The 20,877-nt window shown below is 43.0% G+C and overlaps 1 protein-coding gene across 4 annotated transcripts in view; it reads right to left on the bottom strand.

The window, feature by feature from the left end:
- Window positions 1-20,877, bottom strand: part of uba6 (ubiquitin like modifier activating enzyme 6) — a 336,534-nt gene that overhangs the window by 178,371 nt on the left and 137,286 nt on the right. For all 4 annotated transcript variants that reach the window (XM_059970138.1, XM_059970139.1, XM_059970137.1 and 1 more), the window contains one exon: window positions 14,928-15,008. In XM_059970138.1, coding sequence (XP_059826121.1) covers window positions 14,928-15,008 — 81 coding nt within the window. The remainder of the gene's footprint in view (window positions 1-14,927; window positions 15,009-20,877) is intronic.

Consider the following 20,877-nt stretch of genomic DNA (forward strand, 5'->3'; position numbering starts at 1 on the left):
TGTTTCCTATGGTGGGGGTATCCAGAACTAGATGTCACAACCTCAAACTTGAGGGGTGACCCTTTAGAACAGAGGTAAGGAGGAATTTTTTTAGCCAGAGTGGTGAATCTGTGGAATGCTCTGCCACAGACTGAGGTGGAAGCCAAGACCATGGGTATATTTAAAGTGAAAATTGATAGTTTCCTTCTTGATCAGAGTATTAAAGGTTATGGCAAGAGGGCAGATGTATAGAGTTGAGTGGGATCTGGGATCAGCCATGATGGAATGGCGGAGCAGACACGATGAGCTAAATACCCTAATTCTTCTCCTTTGTCTTATGTTTATGGTATCTTCAGTGGACCGGTTAAATACAGGAAATGGATACAGAATCAATGGAAGTGAAGCAAAGCAGTAGTGCACTCAAGGACCTCAGATTGCAGAGCAGGTGGTGTTTGCTGTCCTGAGGTAAATCGGGTGGATAAATCATCAGAGCTTGTCAAGGTGTTCCCTTGGATCCCATGGGAGGCAAGTGCAGAAACTGTTGGCTCAAGCAGAAATACTTAAATCATATGTAGCAGCAGGTGAGGTACTGGAGGATTACAGAATAGCTAATGTTGTTCTGTTTTTTACAAGAGGCTCTAAAATTTATAGGTCAGTGCCATTGACATCAGTAGTGAGAATGTTATTGGAAGATATTGTAAGGGGCAGATAAAAGAGCATTTGGATAGAAATTATATTATTATTTATTGAATACAGCTTCATCTTCAAAATTCATCCAAACTTATTTACGGGCTGTCAATAGGTCCCTTTACAACTGAATCTGTGGATTTCTAAGTAACAGACTGCTATTAGTAAGAATAGGCACCACACCTTTGCCGCAATATCCTCCATATTGGTGCCCCACAAGGCTGTGTTCTCAGCCCCGTACTCAATTCCCGACACACTGACACAACTGTGAGGACAGTTCTTAAGTAACAATGAGTCAGAGTACAGGAAGGAGACAGAGATTGGTGACATGCTATGTGAAGAGCATGCTACAAGTGTGTGAAGAACAAGAAGGCAAGACGTGAGAGAATAGGACCAATCAAGTGTGACAGTGGAAAAGTGTGTATGGACCGGATGAGACAGCTGAGGTACTTAATGAATAGTTTGCTTCAGTGTTTACCATGGAAAAGGATCTTGGCGATTGTAGGGATGACTTACAGTGGATTGAAAAGCTTGAGCATATAGACATTAAGAAAGAGAATGTGCTGGAGCTTTTGGGGATAAGTCACCGGAACCTGACAGTATATATCCCAGGCTACCGTGGGAAGCAAGGGAGGAGATTGCTGAGCCTCTGGTTGGGTAAGTTGATGGAACAGATCCTGAGCAGCAAGATTTATGAACATTTGGAGAGGCATACTATTAGGAACAGTCAGCATGGCTTTGTCAAAGGCAGGTCATGCCTTACAAACCTGATTGAATTTTTTCAGGATGTGACTAAACATGTTAATGAAGGTACAGCCTTAGATGTAGTGCATATGGATTTTAGCAAGGCATTTGATAAGGTACCCCAAGCAAGGCTTATTGAGAAAGTAAGGAGGCATGGGATCCAAGGGGACTTTGCTTTGTGGATGCAGAATTGGCTTGCCCACAGAAGGCAAGGAGTGGTTATAGAGGGGTCATATTCATGGAGGTCGGTGACCAGTGATGCGCCTCAGGGATCTGTTCTGGGACCTAGATAAGGAAGTGGAGGAATTGTTAGTAAATTTGCTGATGACACAAAGGTTTGAGGTGTTGTGAATGGTGTGGAGGGCTGTCAGAGGTTACAGCGGGAAATCAATAGGATGCAAAACTGGGTTGAGAAACAGCAGATGGAGTTCAACCCAGATAAGTGTGAGGTGGTTCATTTTGGTAGGTCAAATTTGATGGCAGAATATAGTATTAATGGTAAGACTCGGCAGTGTGGAGGATCAGAGGGATCTTGGGGTCTGAGTCCATAGGACACCCAAAGCTGTTGCACAGGTTGTCTCTGTGGTTAAGAAGACAAACGGTGCATTGGCCTTCATCAACCATGGGATTGAGTTCAAGAGCCGAGAGGTAATGTTGCTGTTATATAGGACCCTGGTCAGACTCCACTTGGAGTACTGTGTTCAGTTCTTGTCACTCATTACAGGATAGATATGGAAACTATAGAAAGGGTGCAGAGGAGATTTACAAGGATGACGGTTAGGATTGGGGAGCATGCCTTACAAGAACAAGTTGAGTGAACTTGGCCTTTTGGAATGACAGAGGATGAGAGGTGACCTGATAGAGGTGTGTAAGATGTTGAGAGGCATTGATCATGTGGATAGTCAGAGGCTTTTTCCCAAGCTGAAATGGCTATCACAAGAGGGCACAGTTTTAAGGTGTTTGGAAGTAGGTACAGAGGAGGTGTCGGGGGTAAGTTTTTTTTTAAAAACAGAGAGAGTGGTGAGTGCATGGAATGGGCTGCCGGCAACAGTGATGGAGGTGAATATGATACGGTTTTTTAAGAGACTCCTGGATAGGTACATGGAGCTTAGAAAAATAAAGGGCTAAGGGTAACCCTAGGTAATTTCTAAAGTACATGTTCGGCACAACATAGTGGGCCGAAGCACCTGTATTATGCTGTACTTTTTATTTATTTCTATGTTGTCATGGCAGAAACTTTGGTTCAAGGTTAGCAAAGACAAAGAGCTGGCTACTGACTTCATGAAGTGAGGGAGGGTGATGCACCCACTCCTGATTATGTCAAACGTTCTGAGGTTAAGAAGGTTGAAATCTTTGATGTTACTTAGAGTGAACATCATTAATAGTCTGTCCTGATGCCATCATGTAGAAGCCACGGACAAAACATTCACCAGTACCTCTACTTCCTCAGGAGGCCAAAAACTTTGGCATGTCCCCTTTGAGTTTCACCAATTTTCTATTGATACACCATTGAAGGCATCTTCTCAGAATCAGGTTTATTCTCACTGACAAGTAATAGAATTTGTTGTTTTGTAGTATAGTAGCATAGTGGAAGACATTACAAAATTACAATAAAAAATAAAATCAATAGTGCAAAAGAGGAACAGTAAGGTAATAATAATAATCATAGGCCATTCAGAACTCTGATGGCAGAGTGGAAGAAGCTGTTCCTAAAATGTTTAGTATGTGGCTTTAGGCTCCTGTATCTCCTGCCTGATGGTAATAATGAGACAAAGGTGTGTCCCTGATGGTGAATTTTCTTCACGATGGATGCTGCCTTCTTGAGGCACTGCTGGACATACTTGATGCTGGGAAGGGCTGTGCCTACAACCTTTGCAGCCTCTTTCAGTTCTTCATACCAGGTGGTGATATAACCAGACAAAATGTTCTCGACTGTGCATTCTATAGAAATTTATAACAGTCACCAAATTGCCTCAATTTCTAATGAGATATACCTGCTGGCATGCCTTTTTTATGATTGCATCAATATGCTGGGCCCAGGATAGACCTTCTAATATGTTGACACCCAGGAACTTTAAGCCCATGATCCTTCCCACTGATGATTCCCTCAATGGCTTCCCCTTCCTTAAGTCCACAATCAATTCCTTGGACTTGCTGACATTGAGTACAAGATTTTTGGTTGTGTCAGGACTCAGCCAGCCAATACATCTCATTCCTGTACACCACCTTGTCGCTATCTGAGGTTCTGACAATAATAGTGGCGTCATTGTCAAATTTAGAGATGGTGTTTGAGCTGTACTTACCCACATAGTCATGAGTATAGAGAGCAGAACAGTGGGTTCAGCACATATCATTGAGGTGTGCCTGTGTTGATTGCCAACAAGGGTGTAATCACTGACTGTAACTGTAACCACATCATAATCACAATACATCTACATCCTTCATACAAGGAGGCAACCAGAACTGCAAACAGTACTCCCAAATACTGCCTGATCATATAGCTGCAGTATAACTTCCTTACTATTATACTCAATACCCTTTCCCAATGAAGGCAATTGTGCCACCATATCCAATTGTACAGACATTCCCAGTGAAGCATCAATCTCAAAGTTCAAAGTAGAATTTATGATTAGAGTACATACAACGCTGAGAATCGGAGAATCTGGACCTCAAGATCCTATTTACCACAATGCTGTTAAGGGGTCTACCATATACCGTCTAATTTATGTTTCCATATGACCCCCAAAGTTAAGCACCTCATACTTGCCCAGATTAAATTCCTTCTGCCACTTCTGTGCCCGAAGTTGTAACTGATTTATATCCCATTGTACTTTCTGATCATTCTCTACACTGTCCACAACTCCACCACTCTTGGTGCCATCCACAAACTGACTAATCCACCAATCCATACATTTATCCAAATCTTTGATATGTATATAGAGGTTGCAGTATTGATCCTTGTGGAACACCATAGGTAATGAACCTCCAGCCAGAACAACAGCGCACCACCTCTCCTCTCTGTCTTTTATCAGCAAGCCAATTCTTAATCCAAACCAATAATTCATCATGTACTGAATTGGTTTGCCCATAGAAGGCAGAGGATGGTAGCAATCTGTGACCATTTGTGTGCTTCAGGGATCTGTTCTCAGACCCCTGCTGTATGTGATCTTTATAAATGACTTGGACAAGGAAGGAGGTTTATAAGTTCGCAAATAACACAAAAGATGATGGAGTTGTGGAGAGTGGGGAGGGTTGTTGTAGGCTCTAACAAGACATTGACAAGATGCAGAGCTGGGCTGAGAAGTGGCAGATGGAGTTCAATCTAGAAAAGTGAGAAGTTATCCATTTTGGTTGGTTGAATTTGAAGGCAGAATACAGGGATGGCAGGATGCTTGGCACTGTGGAGGAACAGAGGGATCTTGGGGTTCACATCTATAGATCCCTCAAAGTTGCTGCACAAGTTGATAAGAGTTGCCTAGAAGTATATGGTGAGTTGGCCTTCATTAGTTGGGGGTTTGAGTTCAAAAGCCTCAAGATAATGTTGCAGCTCTATAAAAGACAAGTAAGTTCATACTCGGAATATTGCGTTCATTTTTGACTATTTCATTATAAGAAGGCTGTAAAAGCTTTAGAGAGGCTGCATAGAACACCAACCTTCTTTGCATCATGAACCGGTATAATATTGACAATATTCTTGCAAACTGGCCGACGGGGGGGGGGGGGGGGGGAGAGGGGAGGTATTAATTATGACTGGAATAAGTCAACTATAAGTCACTTATAAGTGGCTAATACACTCAACTGTTTCTAAAAGGGTTTATCTAACAAATTTAATAAAAAAACACAATGCATATTTTCCTCACATGAATATAGTTATAAGTCAATTATAACTCACTTATAAGTCAATAGCATCATAACATTTTAAGTAATATTTGCATATTAAACACACAGCGCGTATTTTCTCTTGTATGAACATACAAAATCATGGCAAAACACCAGTGAGAAGACAAGGTAAGGACTGGAGTTCCCTGTACCGGGGCCGCGGCAGTCGCAGTCCGGAGAGAGCGACCGACCGAACGAGGAGTGCAACAGGGTGCGTGCCCGCCCCCCCTGTGCAGGAATTTGATGGAGGGTACAAGATTTTAAGAGGTGTAGATAAAGTGGATAGCCAGAAAATATTGCCAAGGGAGGAAATGGATAATACAAGGGGACATAATGTTAAGGTGATTACAGGAAAGTATTGGGGGGGGGGGGATGAGAAATGTCACGGGGAAACTATTTTATACAGACAGTGGCAAGTGCATGGTAGAGACAGATACATTACGAAACTTTTAGACAGGCATATGGATGACAGAAAACTGAGGGTTATGTAGGAGTGAAGGATTAGATTAATCTTTGAGTAGAATATATCAGTAGATCATCAGCTGAAGTGCCAGCACTGTGGTGTACTGTTCAATTGTCTATAAACTTGTTCACACAACCTATCACACAAAACCATGTTGATACTTACCACTCAGGCCCTGCTTATCCAATTACCTATATATTATTTATTTAGAGCAGTGGTTATTAACCTGCGGCCTGTAGATAGTCTCTAGGGGGTTGTGAACTTGGATGGAAAAAAAACATATTTTTATTTTCACTAACGTCCAACTGAAATTTAGCATTTCATTCAATTATGAATGCAGGCAACAAAGCACAATAGTATTAGCAGTGCCTGTGAGTTTGTCATTAACAGAAATCACTGATATTTTGATATTTACTTACAACTATCTCAAAATATCAGTAGACAAACTCTCTTGGCTGCCCTGTCTCAACATAGTTGTGACATTTTCTCTGACTTGTTACGCCTTCCCTTACCCTTTCAATCCCTTTGGCTCTGTTATGTCTAAAGCAACAGAATCCTGGAACTTGGAGCTGCTACTCCTGCCACTCTTGTAACTATGTCTAACAAATGGCTGCAATCTCATAATTCCACATGCTAATCCATGCTCTTAGCTTATCTACCTTACCTACAATACTCCTTGCATTGAAATAGATGAAACACAGAACATTATTTCTACCATGCTCAATGCTTTAACTGCTGTCTTTAAATGTAGGTAATCACATTAACATCAACCTTATCCTTGACCATTGATGCAAATATCTCTACCAGAGCACGTTCAAATCACCTACTATTATGACCCTACTATTCTTACAGCTATTTGTAAACTTCATACATTTTTGATCCTCTAATCCCCAGACTATTGTGGATATCACAAACAATTCTATCAAAGTGATAACCCTTTCTTACAGCCTCACAGGACAATCACCTAAAATATCCTACTATTGTGACATTCTCTCTAAACATGCAACTCCTCTTCCTCTCTCACTTCTACCTCTATCACACCTGTAACCACCTGTACCTGGGAACATTTAACTGCCAGTCCTACTCACCTATCAACCATGTTTCTTTAATAGCAATAATATCACAATCCCATGTGGCTATCCACATCCTAAGCTCAGCTCCAGTTTAGACTATTGGACCTTCCTCACTCTGTTCTGCCTAATGAACTTCAGTGCTTGAACTGCTTGAATTTGCCTCAGCTTTCCTATTTGTCATACTATTGCTTTAAACACTCCTGAGTAGCTCAAGAATATCTCCCTTCCAGGATATCAGTTTCTCTCCAGTTCAGATGTAAACCTTCCTTCTCATACAAGGCAGCTACATCCCAGAGGAGATTCCAATGGTTGAAAAATCTGAATCCTTCTCATATACTAGCTCCTCAGCCATATATTCACCTATCCTAATCCTGCACTCAACAGTGCTTGGCACAAGGAGTAGTCAAAGATTGTAGCCTTCAGTTCCTGCTATTTAACCTTCTGCCGAATTCGCTATGTTTTCTCTGCCATAGGTAGAAAATGCAGGGTAATGTAAGGGGTGGAAACATATGCATAATTGACATGGAGTTGGTGTTCACTTTAAGGGGCTGCTCTGACCTGATGACATAATGATGTTTACAGCACATTTGACCACGAACTTCTCACTCTCTATCCGGCTGTCCACCATTTTCATTTTCTACTAGAGGGTTGCCATTTCACATGATGCATGCAATGGTTAAAATATCAAACCCTTGATCAGTACGGCAGTAACGTATCAGAGTAACATACAACATACCACAGGGAAAAATATGGCCCATTGCCTCTCACAGCCAGCAGTTGGGATTGACTATATTAGCATAGCAGCCAACCAAGCTACTACCCCAGAGGTCTAGGCTTACCAAACAGCAGTCACAAGCCTGCAGTGGCTGACACCAAGTTCAGAAAGCTGGCGTTACTCTCCTGTGCGATGTCTCAACTGGTCGCCCTCATCCCATAGTGCCCCTAAACCAGAAGCATACTGATTTTAACTCTATACATGGCCTTTTGCATCCGGGCCAGAAGGCCTACTGAAACTGGATGCACTAGTTTGTGTGGTATGGCCTTATAAAGGACATGCTCGATCAGGGTGCAGGCTGTGTTGAGTGCCAGAAGGCGAAAATTAACTGTTATGTTCAGGAACAACTGGCACCTTTTGAGATCCCAGAGTGATGTTTTGATCCAACGGGATCCCACTACCAAGCACATTTTACCCTCCCCCCCCCCCCCTTTCTGATTTTTGCAGGGATCACTCCCTGCACGACTCCCTTGTCCACTCTTCCCCCCCATCCCTTCTCACCGATCTCCCTCCTGGCACTTATCCTTGTAAACAGAACAAGTGCTACACCTGCCCTTACACTTCCTCCCTCACCAACATTCAGGGCCCCAGACAGTCCTTCCAGGTGAGGCGACACTTCACCTGTGAGTCGGCTGGTGTGGTATACTGCGTCCGATGCCCCCGGTGCGGTCTTTTATATATTGGTGAGACCCGATGCAGACTGGGAGACCGTTTCGCTGAACACTTACGCTCGGTCCGCCAGAAAAAGCAGGATCTCCCAGTGGCCACACATTTTAATTCCACGTCCCATTCAGATATGTCTATCCATGGCCTCCTTTATTGTCAAAATGAATCCAAATTCAGGTTGGAGGAACAACACCTTATATACCGACTGGGTAGCCTCCAACCTGATGGCATGAGCATTGACTGCTCTAACTTCCGTTAATGCTCCTCCTCCCCTTCTTACCCCATCCCTGACATATTTAGTTGTTTGCCTGTTCTCCATCTCCCTCTGGTGTTTCCCCCCTCCCTTCTTTCTCCTGAGGCCTCCCATCCCTTCATCCTTTCCCTTCTCTAGCTCTGTATCACTTTCACCAATCACCTTTCCAGCTCTTAGCTTCATCCCACTCCCTCCGGTCTTCTCCTATCATTTTGCATTTCCCCCTCCCCCCACTACTTTCAAATCTCTTACTATATTTCCTTTCGGTTGGTCCTGACGAAGGGTCTCGGCCCGAAACGTCAACAGCACTTTTCCCTATAGATGCTGCCTGGCCTGCTGTGTTCCACCAGCATTTTGTGTGTGTTGTTGTTTGCATTTCCAGCATCTGCAGATTTCCTCATGTTTGTGATGTTTTGACAATGTCATTGTGGACCTGCTTGATCCTCTTTCCTCCTCCGCTGTTTCATTTACCTAATTATCAGGGTGGCTTCTACACCAGATCGCCAGAGGTTGTCCCCCTAGCAAAGACAGCGATCACAAATGGGCTTGGGTGTTCATCAGCACCTGGGTTGCTCAATTTGGCACCCCATCTGATATTTCCTCTGACCTCAGTCCCCAGTTCACAACAGACTTCTGCGCTGCCATAGCTCAGAACCTCAGCATTTGGATACATCACACCACGGTGTATCACCTGCAGTCCAATGGCCTGTGCAAGCAGTTTCACCGCTCCTTAAAGGCTGTTCTAGAGAGCTTCCCTATGGGTGAGTGTTGGAACGATTGTCTCCCTTTGGTCCTGTTAGGAATCAGATTGGTTACAAAGGAAGACCTGTAGTTGTCCACGGCTGAGCTGGTATTCGGGTAGCCTTTAAGAGTGCCAGGTGATTTTATTCCTGATGTCATGACTGTCTGGTCAGACTCTCAGCAGCATTTCGCCCTCTTTTGTGAACACAATCCCTTTGCACCTATTTCTATCTCTCATCGTGGTGTGCAGCACACTTGGTTTCCCACTGACCTGCACGTTGCCTCATTTGTTTTCGTCTACCATGGTGTACACCAACATCTCCTGAGGCCCCATTATGATGGCCCATTCCACGTTTTGGAATGGAGAAAATACTTTTATCATAGATGAGAGGGATAAACCTAAATGTATTTTGCTCAGAGACATATTTGGTACTGGGGAAGCAACATACTAACTTTGAGACTAGTCCTGCTTGCAACCACAAAATATCCTGTCTGCCCCCCCACCCCAATTTTCAAGTCTCCTAAAACTTTAGCCCTCCTTGTGTCCGCCATTCCATGCTGTGTTTCACAGTTGCAGTGCCACTAAACTAGCAGCTGCTGCTTTTACTTCCACTTACTGTTCATATCATCACCTTCTGCTGATCTTTGTACCTTTTGCAGTCATTATAAATTGTGAACACAAGAACACAAGAAAATCTGTAGATGCTGGAAATTTAAAGCAACACACACAAAATGCTGGAGGAACTCAGTACAAATTGTGCTTGTGTTCACATTTTTTTTAGGTAGATTTGAACCACTGAACCAGTGGTGGGAAGAAGACCCCACTTGCTCTCTTTGTCAAGCACCTGGATCACTAAGGCACATTTTAACAGGATGCACCATGAGCCTCAACCAGGGGCGGTATACTTGGCAGCAGAACCAAGTTCTCAGACAGCTGGCATCCATCTTGGAAAAGAGGCAAACTAACGTAAATGCTCTCCCACAAACATTGGCAGGAGATATCCACATTACATGATTTCTACCAGCAGGCCAACCTCCAGAGCACCAAGTAACATCAAAGGATATAAGCATTCTGCAGGTTGCTCGGGATTGGAAAATGGACATGGACTTGGAGAAGAAGCTTGTGTTTCCTCCAGACATTGCGGCTACAACATTCTGGCCAGACATTGTCCTGTGGTCCACAACAGCCAAGCTGGCATATGTTGTGGAATTGACAGTACCAGTGTTGAAGAAGCTTATGAGAGGAAAAAGACCAAGTACTCTGAACTGGTCAACTGAAGTCACTCAGAACAGCTGGAAGACCAAGATTTTCCCATAGAAGTGGGATGCAGGGAATTCGTTGCTACATCTACGACCAGTCTATTGAAGAAGGTGGGGGTGAGGGGTGTCTCCCTCCAACAAGCAATCAAATCTTTGTCAAATGCAGCAGAAGAAAGCAGCAATTGGATTTGGATTAAAAGGAAAGACAACAACTGGGCTGCAAGATGAAGACAGGAGGGTATGGAACTGAGGGGGGGGGGGGGGGGGGTGTATCTGAGATGCCAGGTAGCACCGTTGAGCCCATTGGAGATGTCGTGGGCTTATCAACGAAATGTCAAAGAAGGAGGGTGCCCACCTGATGACCCTGATGACGTAGCTACCCTTCTCGTCACCACTCCAAGCCTACTGCCAACATCGAGAGTGCTGACTTTATCATTTGGATTGGAACATCAAGTACTAGTAGCTCTACTTAGTTTTACAATGACTCTTTCTTATTTGTCCTTATTTTCACTGAAGCAGGCCTTTCTACTGAGTAGTCCAAACTACTCCATGTTCGCATGCTCCTTCCTGAAACCCTCTAACTGATCATCAAGTTCCCTTTTAACATGCTTTTTCAGTTTACAATTGCAGTGCTTGTTGGGAATCAAGCTTTCTAAAATCTCAGCACTTTGATGTTTTTCTTTTTCAAACACTACATTGAACTGCTCACATAAGAATCATGAACTTATAACTTCTCATGTATTGTATGGATATAAATGAAATCAGATCCTTATTTAAAGAATGAATATAGAACATAGAATAGTACAGCACATTACAGGTCCTTCGGCCCACAATGTTGTGCCGACCCTCAAACCCTGCCTCCCATATAACCCCCCACCTTAAATTCCTCCATATACCTGTCTAGTAGTCTCTTAAACTTCACCAGTGCATCTGCCTCCACCACTGACTCAGGCAGTGCATTCCACGCACCAACCACTCTCTGAGTGAAAAACCTTCCTCTAATATCCCTCTTGAACTTCCCTCCCCTTACCTAAAAGCCATGTCCTCTTGTACTGAGCAGTGGTGCCCTGGGGAAGAGGCGCTGGCTGTCCACTCTGCCTATTCCTCTTAATATCTTGTACACCTCTATCATGTCTCCTCTCATCCTCCTCGCCAAAGAGTAAAGCCCCAGCTCCCTTAATCTCTGATCATAATCCATACTCTCTAAACAAGGAAACATCCTGGTAATTCTCCTCTGTACCCTTTCCAATGCTTTCACATCCTTCCTATAGTGAGGCGAACAGAACTGGACACAGTACTCCAAGTGTGGCCTAACTAGAGTTTTATAGAGCTGCATCATTACATCGCGTCTCTTAAAATAATCCCTTGACTTATGAAAGCTAACACCCCATAAGCTTTCTTAACTACCCTATCTACCTGTGATGCAACTTTCAGGTATCTGTGGACATGTACCCCCAGATCCCTCTGCTCCTCCACACTGCCAAGTATCCTGCCATTTACTTTGCCTTTACATTACATTTACCTTGGAGTTTGTCCTGCCAAAGTGTACCACCTCCCTCACACTTCTCCAGGTTGAACTCCATCTGCCACTTCTCAGCCCGTTTCTGCATCCTATCAATGTCTCTCTGCAATCTTCGACAATCCTCTACACTATTTACAACACCACCAACTTTTGTGTCGTCTGCAAACCTGCCAACCCACCCTTTTACCCCCACATCCAGGTTGTTAATAAAAATCACGAAAAGTAGAGGTCCCAGAACAGATTCTTGTGGGACACCACTAGTCATAACCCTCCAATCTGAATGTACTCCCTCCACCACGACCCTCTGCCTTGTGCAAGCTAGCCAATTCTGAATCCACTTGGCCAAACTTCCCTGGATCCCATGCTTTCTGAATTTCTGAATAAGCCTACCGTGTGGAACCTAGTCAAATGCCTTATTAAAATCCGTGTAGATCACATCCACTGCACTACCCTCATCTGTATGCCTGGTCACCTCCTCAAAGAACTCTATCAGGCTTGTTAGACACGATCTGCCCTTCACAAAGCCATGCTGACAGTACCTGATCAGACCATGATTCTCTAAATGCCCACAGATCCTATCTTTAAGAATCTTTTCCAACAGCTTTCCCATCACAGACGTAAGGCTCACTGGTCTATAATTACCCAGACTATTCCTACTACCTTTTTTGAACAAGGGGACAACATTTGCCTCCCTTCAATCCTACGGCACCATTCCCGTGGACAATGAGGACAGAAGGATCCTAGCCAGAGGCTCAGGAATCTCTTCACTAGCCTCATGGAGCAGACTGGGGAATATTCTGTCAGGCCCTGGGGACTTATCCATCCTAAATGTATTTTAACAAATCCAACACCTCCTCTCCCTTAATATCAACATGCTCCAGAACATCAACCTCATTCATATTGTCCTCACTGTCATCAAGTTCTCTCTCATTGGTGAATACCAAACAGAAGCATTCATTGAGGACCTCGCTCACTTCCACAGCCTCCAGGCACATCTTCCCACTTTTATCTCTAATCAGTCCCACCTTCATTCCTGTCATCCTTTTGTTCTTCACATAATTGAAGAATGCCTTGGGGTTTTCCTTTACTCTACTTGCCAAGGCCTTCTCATGCTCCCTTCTTGCTCTTCTCAGCCCCTTCTTAAGCTCCTTTCTTGCTACCCTATATTCCTCAATAGACCCATCTGATCCTTGTTTCCTAAACCTCATGTATGCAGCCTTTTTCCACCTGACTAGATTTTCCACCTCACTGGTCACCCATGGTTCCTTCACCCTACCATTCTTTATCTTCCTCACTGGGACAAATTTATCCCTAACATCCTGCAAAAGATCCTTAAACATCGACAACATGTTCATTGTACATTTCCTTGAAAAAACATCATCCCAATTCACACCCGCAAGTTCTAACCTTATCGCTTCATAATTTGCCCTTCCCCAATTAAAAGTTTTCCTGTCCTCTCTGATTCTATCCTTTTCCATGATAATGCTAAAGGTCAGGAAGCGGTGATCACTGTCCCCCAGATGTTCACCCACTGACAGATCTGTGACCTGACCCAGTTCGTTACCTAATACTAGATCTAGTATGACATTGTCCCTAGTCGGCCTGTCAACATACTGTGACAGGAATCCATCCTGGACACACTTAACCAACTCTGCCCCATCTCAACCCTTGGAACTAATCAAGTGCCAATCAATATTAAGGAAGTTAAAGCCACCCATGTTAACAACCCTCTTATTTTTGCACCTTTCCAAAATCTGCCTCCCAATCGGCTCCTCAGAATCTCTCCTACTACCAGGGGGCCTATAAAATACCCCCAGTAGAGTAACTGCTCCCTTCCTGTTCCCGACTTCCACCCATACTGACTCAAAAGAGGATCCTGCTACATTACCCACCCTTCCTGTAGCAGTAATAGTATCCTTGACCAGTAATGCCACCCCTCCTCTTTCCTCCTATCTCTATCCCTTTTAAAGCACTGAAATCCAGGAATATTGAGAATCCATTCCTGCCCTGGTGCCAGCCAAGTCTCAGTAATGGCCACTACATCATAATTCCATGTATGTACCCAAGCTCTCTGTTCATCACCTTTGCTCCTGATGCTTCTTGCATTGAAGTACACACACTTTAGCCCTTCTACTTTACTACCTTTACACCCTTTATTCTGCTTCTCTTTCTTCAAAGCCTCTCTATATGTTAGATCTGGCTTTACTCCATGCACTTCTTTCACTGCTCTATCGCTCTAGATCCCATCCCCCTTGCAAATTAGTTTAAACCTTCACGAACCATGCTAGGATATTGCTCCCCCTCGAGTTCAGGTGCAACCCATCCAATCTATACAGGTCCCACCTTCTTCAGGATCCCAATGATCAAAAATCTAAAACCCTGCCCCAACTCCTCAGCCACGCATTCAACTGCCAACCCTTCCAATTCTTACCATCACTATCACGCAGTACTGGCAGCAATCCTGAGGACGCCACCCTTGAGGTCCTGTTCTTCAGCCTTCTGCCTAGTTCCCGAAACTCACACTTCAGGACCTCATCCCTCTTCCTGCCGATGTCATTGGTACCAACATGTATCATGACTTCTGGTCGCTTTCCCTCGTACCAGCATGTCATGCACCCGGTCAGAGACATCCCAGACCCTGGCACCTGGGAGGCAACAAACCATGCGGGTGTCCACAAAATCTCCTGTCTGCTCCCAGGTAACATGACTATAACATTTTTCACCAGTCCTAAGTAATTTCCCCACTCTCTGGTTGTAGTTCATGATAGAGTCAGAACACAGAAATGTGTCCTTTGGCTGCAGATTGAAACTGGTCATCAAATACCTAACTGTACATTATTCCTGGACTTACCACTCATATAATTTATCATTATTTGCATACATACCATTCCTTGTTCAGAAGCAGTACCAATACCAAGTAGGGCAAAGTTTTTAAGCATTTCACATCCAATTGCACCACATCCGACCTGAAAGTAGAAGATTTAATTTATACGCACTGGAGATTTATAAGAGAGAGGGAAAAAAACATTTTAACTTGCTGCAGGCTCATGTAAAACTCAATATACAAGAACATGATAAGGGCTGCATGACACTCTATAGATACCACTTGCTTCCACTGCAACTATCATATCTTTAGAGGGTACAGTGTCATTATGTATAAGTTATTATTAATTCAACATCATTACACTCGGTATTTTGGGCTTTTTCAATGGAGTCCATTTGGTTAGTTATCACATTTTGACATCTTCTACACACATATATAACCATATAACAATTACAGCACGGAAACAGGCCATCTTGGTCCTTTTAGTCCGTGCTGAAAGCTTACTTTCACATAGTCCCACTGATCCGCACTCAGTCCATGACCCTCCATTCCTTTCCTGTCCATATACCTATCCAATTTTACTTTAAATGACAATAACGAACCTGCCTCTATCACTTCTACTGGAAGCACGTTCCACACAGCTACACTCTCTGAGTAAAGAAATTCCCTCTTGTGTTACCCTTAAACTTTCACCCCCTAGCTCTCAACTCATGCCCTCTTGTTTGAATCTCCCCTTCTCTCAATGGAAAAAGCCTATCCACATCAACTCTATCTATCTCCTTCATAATTTTAAATACCTCTATCAATTCCCCCCTCAACCTTCTACGCTCCAAAGAATAAAGACCTAACTTGTTCAACCTTTCCCTGTAACTTAGGTGCTGAAACCCAGGTAACATTCTAGTAAATCTTCTCTGTACTCTCTCTATTTTGTTGACATCTTTCCTATAATTCGGTGACCAGAAATGTACACAATACTCCAAATTCGGCCTTACCAATGCCTTGTACAATTTTAACATTACATCCCAACTCCTATACTCAATGCTCTGATTTATAAAGGCCAACAGACCAAAAGCTTTCTTCACCACCCTAGCCACATGAGATTCCACCTTCAGGGAACTATGCACCATTATTCCTAGATCACTCTGTTCTACTGCATTCTTCAATGCCCTACCATTTACCATGTATGTCCTATTTGGATTATTCCTACCAAAATGTAGCACCTCACACTTATCAGCATTAAACTCCATCTGCCATTGTTCAGCCCACTGGCCTAAACCTCTCAGCAAATTTGAAAACCTACTTTATTATCTACAACGCCACCTACCTTATGTATGCCATCTGCATACTTACTAATCCAATTTACCACCCCATCATCCAGATCATTAATGTATATGACAAACACCACTGGATCCAGTACAGATCCCTGAGGCACACCACTAGTCACCGGCCTCCAACCTGACAAACAGATATCCACCACTACTCTCTGGCATCTCCCATCCAGCCACTGTTGAATCCATTTTACTACTTCAATATTAATACCTAATGATTGAACCTTCCTAACTAACCTTCTGTGTGGAACCTTGTCAAGGCCTTACTGAAGTCCATATAGACAACATCCACTGCTTTACCCTCGTCAAATTTCCTAGTAACCTCTTAAAAAAATTCAATAAGATTTGTCAAACATGACCTTCCACGCACAAATCTATCCTAATCAGATCCTGTCTTTCCAGATAATTATATATATCATTAGCTAATTAGAGTAAATTAACATTTATAAGCTACCTTCTTAAGCAGCTAATATTTTATGGAATTGTTTCAGTATACATCAAAAGATAATTTGGTTGGAATAAGTTCTAATGATGGTCTCATATCGGTTAAGAATGAGGATCAGGTAGTTTATGAAGCCAGTGAATGCACTTGGTACATAGCTGAACAGTATTCTAAAAGAAATATTCACCCCAGGATATTGTGTATGAGAGTGGATATATTTCCTACTGAAATAAATAGCTATTTCATTCTAAGTGGTAGAAAGATGACATAGACTTAGTGAGACATCATGTGGAAAATTCTTTTTCTTGTTGTAAAGTTTAATGATGGTTGGCAAATCAATATAAGGCACATTGGCACCACCTACTGAAGTGGAGTGTGGAACAAAGAGACGAGAAGCCTCCCCACTCCAAAAGAAAAGCTCAAATACTATCGAAAAGTCTGATGGTTTTCAGAAAGTCAAATATTACAATGACAGTGGTAGCCTAACAAACTGTCTATCCCAAAGATCTCAATTTAGCAATTCTGTGTTTCCTTTACACCTTTACACCTGCAATGTTTCTTGACAAGTGCCACATCATGCACATTAATTCTGAACAAATTATTCAACCTAGTATGTCCAAAGCATGGAAGTATAACTTCTTCCCTCCTTTTATACCCACCTCCCAGCAAAGTTTCCACAATCCTCTAAGTTTTTTATGCAGCGGCATGCAAAAATTTGGGCACCTCTGATCAAAATTTCTGTTACTGTGAATAGCAAAGCGAGTAAAAGGTGACGTGATTTCCAAAAGGCATAAAGTTAAAGATGACACATTTCTTTAATATTTTAAGCAAGACTACTTTTTGATTTCCATCTTTTGCAATTTTAAAATAACAAACAAGGAAAAGGGCTCAAAGCAAAAGTTTGGGCACCTTGCATGGTCAGTATCCAGTAACAACCCCTTTGGCAAGTATCACAGCTTGTAAACACTTTCTGTAGCCAGCTAAGAGTCTTTCAAGTCTTGTTTGGGGGATTTTCGCCCAGTCTTCTTTGCAAAAGGCTTCTAGTTCTGTGAGATTCTTGGGCCGTCTTGCATGCAATGCTCTTTTGAGGTCTATCCACAGATTTTCAATGATGTTTAGGTCAGGGGATTGTGAGGGCCATGGCAAAACCTTCAGCTTGTGCCTCTTCAGGTAGTCCATTGTGGATTTTGAGGTGTGTTTAGGATCATTACCCTGTTGTCGAAGCCATTCTCTTTTCACCTTCAGCTTCCTTGCAGATGGTGTGATGTTTGCTTCCAGAATTTGCTGGTATTTAATTGAATTCATTCTTCCCTCTACAAATGTTCCCCATGCCACTGGCTGCAACACAAGCTGAAAGCATGATCGATCCAGCCCCGTGCTTGAGGAGTTCTTTTCATGAAATTCTGCACCCTTTTTTCTCCAAACATACCTTTGTTCGTTGCGGCCAAAAAGTTCTATTTTAACTTCATCGGTCCACAGGACTTGTTTCCAAAATGCATGTCTTTTTTAGATGTTCCTTTGCAAACTTCTGACGCTGAATTTTGTGGTGAGGATGCAGGAAAGGTTTTCTTCTGATGACTCTTCCATGAAGGTCATATTTGTGCAGGTATCACTGCACAGTAGAACAGTGCACCACCACTCCAGAGTCTGCTAAATCTTCCTAAAGGTCTTTTGCAGTCAAATATGGGTTTTGATTTACCTTTCAAGCAATGCTACGAGCAGTTCTCTGTTCCTGTTAACTGCCATTTCTTATGAACATTATGAACTGAGGAAACGGCTACCTGAAAAAGCTTTGCTATCTTCTCATAGCCTTCTTCTGCTTTATGGGCATCATTTATTTTAATTTGCAGAGTACTAGGCAGCTGCTTAGTGGAGCCCATGCCTGCTGATTGTTGGGACAAGGTTTGAGGAGTCAGGGTATTTATAAAGCTTTGAAATTTTCATCACCTGGCCTTTTTGAATGATGAATGTGAACAAGCCCTAGCCCTAACAAGCTAATTAAGGTCTGAAACCTTGGTAAAAGTTATCTGAGAGCTCAAATCTCTTGGAGTGCCCAAAGTTTTGCATGGTGCTCCTGTCCCTTCTTTCACTGTAAAATTGTACAAAACAAAAATAATACACTAATCTTGCTTAAAATGTTGAAAAGAATGTTTCATCTTTATGACTTATGGAGATCAGTTCATCTTATAGAAACATAGGAAACCTACAGGCCCTTCAGTCCACAAAGTTGTGCCGAACATGTCCCTACTGTAGAAATTACTAGGCTTATCTATAGCCCTCTATTTTACTAAGCTCCATGTACCTATCCAGGAGTCTCTGAAAAGACCTTATCGTATCCACCTCCACCACCGTTGCTGGTAGCCCATTCCACGCACTCACCACTTTTTGCATAAAAAAATTACCCGACATCTCCTCTGTACCTACTCCCCAGCACCTTAAACCTGTGTCCTCTTGTGGCAAACATTTCAGCCCCAGGATAAAAGCCTCTGACTATCCACACGACCAATGCCTCTCATCATTTTATACACCTCTATCAGGTCACCTCTCATCCTCCGCAACCCAGGCAACATCCTTGTAAAGCTTCTCAGCCCAGTTTTGCATCCAGCTGCGCAGGATGACTCTATTTTTTGACTCAATTTTTTGAGGATGTGACTAAACACATTGATGAAGGTAGAGCAGTAGATGTAGTGTATATGGATTTCAGCAAGGCATTTGACAAGGTATTCCGTGCAAGACTTATTAAGTAAGTGAGGAGGCATGGGATCCAAGAAGACATTGCTCTGTGGATCTAGAACTGGCTCGCCCACAGAAGGCAAAGAGTGGTTGTAGACAGGTCATATTCTGCAGTGGTCTGCCTCAGGGATCTGTACTGGGACCCCTGCTCTTCATGATTTTTATAAATTACCTGGATGAAGAAGTGGAAAGATGGGTTAGTAAATTTGCTGATGACACAAAGGTTGGAGGTGTTGTAGGTAGTGTGGAGGGCTGTCAGAGGTTACAGCAGAACACTGATAGGATGCAAAAATGGGCTGAGATGTGGCAGATGGAGTTCAACGCAGATAAGTGTGAGGTGGTTCATTTTGGTAGGTCAAATATGATGGCAGAATATAGTATTAATGTTAAGACTCTTGGCAGTGTGGAGGATCAGAAGGATCTTGAAGTCTGAGTCCATAGAACACTCAATGCTGCTGCGGAGGTTGGCTCTGTGGTTAAGAAATCATAAGGTGCATTGCCCTTCATCAATTGTGGGATTGCGCTTTGGAGCTAAGAGGTAATGTTGCAGCTATATAGGACCATGGTCAGACCCCACTTGGAGTATTGTGCTCAGTTCTGGTTGCCTCACTATAGGAAGGATGTGGAAACCATAGAACAGGTGCAGAGGAGATTTGCAAGGATGTTGCCTGGATTAGGAAGTATGCTTTATGAGAATAGGTTGAGTGAACTCGGCCTTTTCTCCTTGGAGTGACGGAGGATGAGAGATCTTTTAAGAGACTCCTGGATAGGTACATGGAGCTTAGGAAAATAGATGTCTATAAGTAACCCTAAGTAGCTTCTGAGGTAAGGACATGTTTGGCACAGTTCTGTGGGCGGAAGGGCCTGTATTGTGCTGTAGGTTTTCTATGTTTCTGTGTTTCTAAGACATTGACCAGTGTGGTTCACTGGTGAACATGATGTTTATTCTGGATAATTTGCAGATGACACCAAGATTGGGGGTGTAGTGGACAGCGAGGAAGGCCATAATGGCTTGCATAGGGATCTAGACCAGCAGGAAAAACAGGCTTGAAAAATGGCAGATGGAATTTAATGCAGTTTAAATGGTTGGCACAGACTAGATGAGCCAAAGGGCCTGTTTCTGTGCTGTACTTTTCTTTGACTTTAACGTTTTTCATGGTAGTTGTATTTTTACCAGTCTTAACTGATCAAAAATGTTGCTGCGGCTTTACAATGTAAACAATGACACCGTTAGAGCCTTACAGATCAGTAACAACATAAATGATTGAAATGCACAAGATGGTTCTCCAAAATTGTAAGGAATTAGATTTTTTCTTTGCAGTTAAGGGGTGAAAAAAGCAAGGAACATTGTACCGTAAATTCCGGACTATAAGCCGCTACTTTTTTCCCACGCTTTGAACCCTGCTGCAACACTGCGACCTATACTACGGTGCGGCTAATGCATGTTTTTTTTTCATGCCGCCAAAAACATTTTGCCTCGTAACAGTAGACCAATAAAATTGAGTAGT

Source organism: Hypanus sabinus, chromosome 5 (genome assembly GCF_030144855.1).
Source record: "Hypanus sabinus isolate sHypSab1 chromosome 5, sHypSab1.hap1, whole genome shotgun sequence".
NCBI classification, from domain to species: Eukaryota; Metazoa; Chordata; class Chondrichthyes; order Myliobatiformes; family Dasyatidae; genus Hypanus; species Hypanus sabinus.